Source organism: Podarcis cretensis (assembly GCF_951804945.1).
Source record: "Podarcis cretensis genome assembly, chromosome: 4".
Classification (NCBI taxonomy): domain Eukaryota; kingdom Metazoa; phylum Chordata; class Lepidosauria; order Squamata; family Lacertidae; genus Podarcis; species Podarcis cretensis.
The window spans coordinates 68,457,830-68,466,071 of record NC_137173.1 but is presented as its reverse complement, the minus strand read 5'-3'; the positions used below and the strand labels follow the sequence as shown (position 1 = coordinate 68,466,071).

The 8,242-nt window shown below is 40.3% G+C and overlaps 1 protein-coding gene and 1 long non-coding RNA gene across 7 annotated transcripts in view; one reads left to right on the top strand and one right to left on the bottom strand.

Moving 5' to 3' along the window:
- The window catches only part of GPM6B (glycoprotein M6B), a 110,185-nt gene that overhangs the window by 4,628 nt on the left and 97,315 nt on the right, over positions 1–8,242 (bottom strand). For 4 of the 6 annotated variants that reach the window (XM_079972996.1, XM_079973000.1, XM_079972995.1 and 1 more), the window contains 4 exons: positions 6,487–6,643; positions 5,255–5,426; positions 3,372–3,445; positions 2,070–2,135 (listed from right to left, as the gene is read on the bottom strand). In XM_079972996.1, coding sequence (XP_079829122.1) covers positions 2,070–2,135; positions 3,372–3,445; positions 5,255–5,426; positions 6,487–6,643 — 469 coding nt within the window. Of the gene's footprint in view, positions 1–853; positions 1,347–1,918; positions 1,945–2,069; positions 2,136–3,371; positions 3,446–5,254; positions 5,427–6,486; positions 6,644–8,242 lie in introns of those variants that run through there. The other 2 variants (XM_079972998.1, XM_079972997.1) reach the window with 2 other exon arrangements.
- Positions 2,142–3,293, top strand: LOC307214420. Its single transcript, XR_013838064.1, has 2 exons — positions 2,142–2,335; positions 2,415–3,293. It is a non-coding gene; the product is annotated as an uncharacterized lncRNA (long non-coding RNA).

The following is an 8,242-nucleotide window of genomic DNA, read 5'->3' as shown; positions in this document are numbered from 1 at the left end:
CTGGAAGAGAAGGGTGAGCATGATGGCTAGTGAGCATGTCAAGAGGCAAAGCAGGCAGCTAGTAATATTAATTTTTAAAAGTTATTCTACATTATTAAATATTAAAAAAGGCAAAGAGGCTTATTTCTAAAGATATCTAGAATTTTGCATGCTTAATACTACTAAGTAGATACTGGCAAAAGTTAGTAGGAAATAGGAACAAAAGCAGTTAATGCGAAAGAACAACAGAAACGGAAAAGCTTTGAAAATACATTGCAAGTTTACATGCTGAAGCCTAGAAGAGCAACTCAAGATAAATCTGTGATCGTTTCTTCCTTTCCCTGTTTCTTCCCCCATCCTCTTGAGTAAAGGAAAATTGTAATGTGGAAATTTTATATAGTTATCCTCTTAGAAAAGTTGTGTTCCGCCATACTCACTGGGGCAAAAAGTTTTTTTTTTCCTAAAATGCAGCTTTCTATATAAAAGGGTTTGCTTTGCGTGCTGCATGGTTAAACTTTGGAAGCTGATCACTGACAAGTAAGTTAGTAGCACATAGCCTGTGCCACAAAAGTTGATGTTTTCTATTTCTCATAGGCCAGGGTTGGCGTGGAATGAACTTGTTTCCATGCTTTTGCTACAGAACTGCATGGCTTTTGTTTCTTATTTTGGGGGGGAAATGAAAATGTCAGCTAATGAAAAGGGTATTCTTCAGTGAGCCTAATTAGTTGTCTCTCAAAACATTTGACCAGTAAAAACCCAAAGGGCTTGTGTTATACAGTAAAAATGAGAGGCAAATGTGTGGTACTTTAGAAGAGCCCTTTGACAACAATCTAAAAGGTAGGCACTGACAGTTATCAAGAATCAAGCATGTATCTTGTGTGTCATCTATTTGTAGAACAGATGCTTTATTATTTTTCAGATTAGTGAACAGCAGAGACAAAATAACTTATTACAGGCCCTTAATTGATCCAGTAATTATTTCAGAGATGATTGTTAGAAAAAAATATAGCTTGATGTTAAATGAAAGCCCTCCTTCCTTTAAAGGGATGATTTACAACATCACTGAAAATAACAATCCTCTCATAGTATAGAAAATAGCCAGCTCTCACCCACATCATTATTCATATACAAGAAATAAATTTGAATTAATCTAAAATGCTTAAAGATGCTTACTGAAGCTATTTACAGTTTACTGTAACAAACTTCAAAAAAGCTAGACTCTTTAGTCTAGGGTGTCAGTGGTTTTTCAAGCTACACAGTGCAGCTCTTTACTGGGCTTATGCAATTTAGAATTTAGTGCAGCAATCTTCCCGACTCTTAAACTTCAAAACGGCATAGTTATATGTGGTAGCCATCATGTAGATCAGCTGGTGGAAGAGAACAAAACACAGCGTATAAGAGACAACAAATTCTACTGACCTTTTAGGCAGTTCTTTGTGTTAGAATGAAAATTTATACTGTGTCAGGCACAGATTTCAATGAGAGCTATGGCAAAAATGACTAGCTCTGCTTTACCTAAGCTATGTAAGGGTCCCTGGTTGTTTCAGTGGGAAGTACATTGATAAATTATGACTTTAAATGAATTTGGCAACAGAAGATTGAAAGCAGGTTGCTGCAGCAGTTCATTGACTATAAATGGGTCTTGTTTTTAATCAGACTAACTAGCTTCAGTACATTCAGGTACCTTTCATACTCCCCAAAATACTTAAAGGAAGTAAAGACAGGAGTATTAATTAAAACTATTTTCAAAGGTAGGAAACCTCTGTCTGTAGTGTCCTGATGCTGGGAAGTTCTACATACTAATGGCAAAATAGCTATATCCAAAAATGCCATAAATTGGCCATGCAACAGGATGGAGGTAAACGAATAGCAAAAAACAACAAAACCATTTTAAAGCTTGCTTTGGTGCAAAGCTTTACTGGGAAATGTAAGCACTTGCCTGCTATTTGGAATATCCTGAGAAAACTACAATCAGGTGCCAACAAACACAAAAATTATTACTTAGTTTAAGTTAAGCAATATTTTAAAGATTACATCTGAAAAGGGAATATGTGGTTATTTTATGAGAGAGAGAGGATGATGGTACTCACCAGGGCTATGACAGTAGCACCAGCTCCAGCACACGCCACAATGAACAGGTGGTAAGACAAATAGAACTATAACAGTAAAGAGGAAAATCATTGTCCTAGGAGCTCCATGGCACATTAACAAATATAACTCTCGGGAGGCTGCCTAGTGTGGAGGAAGGTCTGATTCCATGAGTCACTGCACCAACAAATATTTTTGAGGGGACGTAGTGAGTACTCTGCAAGTCCAATGTCAAAACCTATGGCACTTCAAGCTATTCAGACAAGGAGTCTGTGCCAGTGTTGCTGCAACATAACACTGCCAGTTGAACCTAAAGGCCAGGTTCCTTCACACAACTGTGAACACAGGTGTGACCATGGTAGCATGGAAGAAACCTAGTGGGAATCAGATTCTGCATACAGGAAACTTGCGCTCATCTCTCTGATTGTGACTGGAAAAAAAGGTTAGTCTTAGTAACTGGATGCTGGTCGCCTCATGTGCAGCTTATTCAGGGCAATTTTTATCCATGCCAGCCAAGAGAAAAGAATGAACAAATCCAAAATTATTATTCTGAGTGAGACTAGGGCCACCACCACAGCAGTTCCATCAGCACCACTGCAACCTCTATTAACATTATTCTAGCCCACAGTCGTAACTGAGGGATGCTCCACACATTTAAAAACCTGTGTGCGCCCTTGTTACCCACATGCATGGAATGACATGGAAGGCAGCATAAGGCGGCAAACCTGCCCAACCTGCCTGGAATAGGTGCTTTTATAACTGGCAGCTGTGTGTTACTGCCTGTCACTGTAACTCAGTTGCAGTTAGACAAACTGATTAGAGGAGAGAGATGCTATGGACCACATCAGCCCTGTCAGTATGATGCCTTAGCAATAAAGATAGGAGACAGCCTATTCTGAGGGCACTATTTTTGCAGTTGTTCCTTATTCAAAGGAAGCCTGGCATATTAATCCTTGATTACTTATCTATACGTTGTATCCTAGTGTTTACCATATTGATATGTTTTATGCAAAATTGATATGGCCTGATGAAATAATTTTTCAGCACTATGTATTCCAGCTACTGAAGGGGTGGGAGGAGAAATACCATTATCTCTCAACTGGCTATCCACAGAACCACTTAGCCTCACAACAAGTAGTGCAGACCTATATCCTCAGAATGTTGTATCATTCATTCTGCATGATTAAGAAACCTTTTTTTAAAGAAATAAATGGCACGAGCATTAATGTTTTAGCAGACCAATTGTTTATATCCCAGTTGTCAAGATATGCAAGACAAGCACCGGGTGTCGTAGTCTCGTTTACCTCAGGGGTGCTGCACATATCTGCTAATGCTGACCCACATGCCTTGCCAGGCACAGCATTCCAAGGGATGATACCTGAAGTTAAAATATCAAAAAGCCATTGTTAAAGCTGATAGCTGATGTCATTCTCCCTTCTGAAATCCATTTCCCTTCCCCACCTACACGCAAGTTGTGTTCCTTTAACAAGCACCCACACATTGACCAGTTCAATCTGGAGTTGGCACCATCAAGTACAAAATCACTTAACAGTGTTCCCTTTCTACATCCAGGAGAGATTCTCCTTGCCAAGAGATGTTCTCAGATCTAGGATTCCCATATGGCGGACAAATGGTTGTTTTAGTCACTATGGACACTCTTCTTCTTTTTAATCACTGTCATATGCTGTGCTTCCTGACTCTGTTGAATGGGCAAAGGGATTGCTGAAAACGGTGCTTGCATCTTTACAGGCTCTGCCTTAAACTTCGTGGATTGAGATTGCAATTGTGGTCAGTTGCAGAGGAACTATTCAGAATTATCTCTGCAAGCCACTCTTCCTCCATTGCCCATTGCCTTATTAAAGCCTCTGTTCCTTTTCTTCACTACTGATCTTCAGGCCATTTTCTTTCTGGTGGAAGTATACCATGTGAAAGCAAAGTACCTCAACATATTGCACTATAGAAGATATTCATCAAATATATTCATCTTTGACCTTTTTGGGGGGTGGGGGGAGCTATACAGCAGTAGGTATGTGTATGAGAGTTATAAAACAATGGAGAAGTGTGTGGAGCACTAAGCCATGTGGAGTGAGAAAAACTATGAGCCAAGGTTTGGGCAACATGCCAACTCAACAGTCATGGCATAGCTCGCAGCAGCACAGAAGCAGCAGGACTAGAGGAGAACAGCTACTTTGTCTTGGAATCTCTATAAGTACTTCTATTGGCTTGTATCCAACTAAGTTGGATGAAAGTGAGTTGTATCCATTAACTTCAATGGGTTTACTCTGAGAAGTACTAGCAGCGGATAAAAACCCATTATTTCCCAGGCTTGCCTCTACTGTGCCTTCCCCGCACATCTCATTTCCACTGGCCTTTCTGAAAGATTTGCACCCTTCTTTAGCCAATATCAGAGAAAGTATGGTAGGAACCTTAAAATACCTGGAATCTGGATGGAACTTCTAGAAGTAAATTGACTCAACTTCTATTATGTGTTCAACTGCCCTGTGTTCTATTGCCTTTTCTTTTTGGAGGTGATCGTGTCTCTCACTCCTAATCCCACACAAATAATCCCAGTCCCAGGGGAGAGTGGGGGCTAAACAATATTTGTCACCAAATAAGCATTAATGATAGGAACAACTGCATAGTGTGTGTGATGTTAATCAGGTAAAAAAGATCTGTTCCCATAATGTGTGATTCTTGGGTGCACAAATCTAGACCCCTGTTCCTTCCTCATACTGTTCTAACATTGTATTCCCATTCCAAAACAAAAGGATAAATGAAACTGCTTTGCACGAGCACATACACAATTCACATTATTACAGAAATAGTAAGAATATGCAGATATATAGCTAAATTCAGGAGACTAGCATGGTAGGTTTTCAAACTATTTGGTGATGGGCTCAGGCTTGCTTAAGCAGTTTATTTTGCTGATTGTTTTATTATTAAGCCTGATAGCATAATGCGGATAACAGGCACAAAATCACTTTAGATAAATGACTTGCCAAATGCAGTTAAACTGGGTGCATCTGGAAAGAGGTCAGTGTAATCTGCATTAATTGAAAAAGTAATGACATGTTCAGAGACTCCACACTTGGTTGCTTTTTGGTTCATCTCATAAGGCTAAGACAAACCTGTTGAAGATAGGACAAGGAAAGAGGATAAAGCATTTAATCAGGATTAAAATAAGTACCGTATTGCCTGATATCCACACAGATCTGGTCCGCTGAAGCTGTCATATTTGCTGGGAGTGATCTGATGACTTCGCAAGTTGACCATATGTTATAGAACATGAAGACCGGCACAGCCGAGAAGCCAAAGACGCCAAGCCAGGCCACCCCCAGTACGTAGGTCAGGAAAACAAACTGAGGAGACAGGCACACATTTCACACAGAAAACCCCTTTCTCATTAATTTAGGAAATCAAGGGTTAATCTCATTTACAGTACACACTCTCCTGAATTTTAAAATCCAAGAGCATGTCACAGTCTCCATGTCTGATGTGAAGTCTCAGATTTTCACTCCATAGAGACCTTCCCTATAGCCCGTGTTGCGATGTTAAAAGCTTGACGTTTTGTTTTAAGTAAGCAAAATAAAAAACAGCCTGACTTTCCGAGCAGTAGTCATTCTGGGATGCTTTCTTTGTCATTGGAGTGGCACTTCATTACTGGGAACAGTGACTTCCTTACAGTATCTGTGGGTACCTCCCAATTCCTGCTGCACACAATTAGGATAAGAGGGCATAACAGGGAGTGCCAGCCTGTTGTCTCGGGTGAGCCAACTGAAAAGAATGTCATGCTTCAGCCAACTAAATTGGACCAAGATATGGGGACAACTTAATTACATTTTTTTTGGGGGGGGGATCTATAAAGTTAAAAATGAAGTGCTCTCAGTTAAGGGGGGGGAGAAATCCCCACCCCCCAAAAAAAGCACAACCTGGCTGCCAACACTGGACAAAGCTCAACACTGGACAAAAACACACAATATATAATCTGGACATTTTTATGAATGGTGTTAATGAAAACTTTGACAGAACTGTGGCCCACTTAAAAGTTGTAATTTCTTGGAAGAATAAACTTGGTAAAAAAGAGGATTATGTCCAAATTATTTTTTCCTCATACCTCTCTCCAATAAAGTACTATTTGAGAGAGAAAAAGCAGGCAAATTCACTTGGGATAAGAAAACAAGCTAGAATTAATATCTAATTCTCTTGTGACCATTAAGGGGAGATTTATAGCCTCTGCTGTTCATGTGGATGACTAAGGTTCAGCTGCTAGCATCTCTAGCTCGGGCTTTCTGAAAGCCTAGAAAGACACTGCTTTCTCTCTTCTCAAAGGCGAGCGTAAAGAGCTGGTGCAAATAACACTGTAGATAATGCTATGGACCACTGGAGTAATGGCAATCCATATTCCTGCAATGGACTCACCATTCCACTGATGCAGCGGCCACAGATGGTTGTCTTGAATTCACCATGCAGCTCCTTCACAGCACTTGTTGTATAAAAGCCCTCCGCCAACAGGATAATTCCATACAAGAAAAAAAACGATGCAATGCCATAGATCACATACTGCATTAGTTTTATTCTGAGAAGGAAACAAACAGGGCAATCAGACTCTTGTCACTCTGAAATAAAGTCTCCTTTCATAATCATCCAAGAGCACAAGGACAGAATGAACATCTTAGTGGTAAGATCACAGGTGAGACCATAAACTAGTTGTGTAAAGAACCAATGTAGTTGGTCATAATTTCCATCAGGTTGCAAGATTTGGCCTTGGACCATGCTGGTGGTTGAGGCTGAAAGGAATTGGTGTCTTCACCATATGGAGAGCAGCAGGTTGAGCAAGGCAGGTCTAGATTCTGATCCAGTTGCTCTTCTTTTAATGTTGACTTGTCAACTGGAACTGGTTAAGCTGTTGTAGATTTTTACCTCATCATTCAAGAATAAAGGAAACCGGAGCAGACGGAGAAGCTGAATTTCACATACAAACTGAACTAGTCAGTCAAATCCTCGGATGACAACATCTAGTATTTATTGCCCTTCTATACAGCTATTACACCATGGGTAGGCCGCCTAAATCAGGCCTGCGGAAGGTCCAGGAATCAGCGTGTTTTTACATGAGTAGAATGTGTCCTTTTATTTAAAATGCATCTCTGGGTTATTTGTGGGGCCTGCCTGGTATTTTTACATGAGTAGAATATGTGCTTTTATTTAAAATGCATCTCTGGGTTATTTGTGGGGCACAGGAATTTGTTCATTTCCTCCACCCAAAATATAGTCCAGCCCTCCACAAGGTCTGAGGGACAGTGGACCGGCCCCCTGCTGAAGAAGTTTGCTGACCCCTGTATTACACAGCCAAAGTTGACCACCAGTAACTTCAAAAATGCTGCAGCATCTGATGCTTACACATAATTAAATAGCCTCAAGCCCTACCCTCACCAGTCACTATAGAATATTTCTTACTGCAAACATCTTCCTTTACTGTATCCCAAAAGGAACCACAGCAGGCTTCTGCTGGGAAGGAAGCTTTGTTCTTGCTTTGTTTCAGCAGCAAGAAAAACATTTAAAGGGGTGCCGCTCCTACTCAAATAGACAAAATGAGCTCTGCTGCAAGGATGGAGACCCAGACCGACACACCTCTATGCCATCTAGCAACAAGAAGGGGCTTTCCCCTTTTGTCTCTTGTCAGTGTGTGCACTACATCCACACAATATAAATTCCTCATAGTAGCAGTAGGGTACATTGCCCCCATCACTCAATATAATGCAGCTTCTAGCTACCCATTCATTTGTGCAATTAACGTGCAGTTATTTCTCTTTTGTAATGGATCCAGCCATCTTTTCCATTAAAAGTAATGTAGCCACAATTTGTAAGTAATTTGTATTGTCCTCCTTTGCTGCTAAATTTGGTTTCTGGTCCTCACCGCACCCCATGGTATCCTCACAACCATCCTGTAGTAACAGGTTTGGTTTCCTGTTCCACATACAAAATGTATGCATCTAAGGCACTATGCAAAAGTGCATTCGTTTGCACTTCTAGAGGTATGTAAACCATATTTGTTTGTTTCAGATTCAGTTTTATGCACCACAATTAAAAGAATTTTAGTTGATCCACCAGACATCCAGAAGATAAATCATAATGCCAAAGGAATTATGCAGTGCTGTCCTATAGAAGTGAAGTAAAT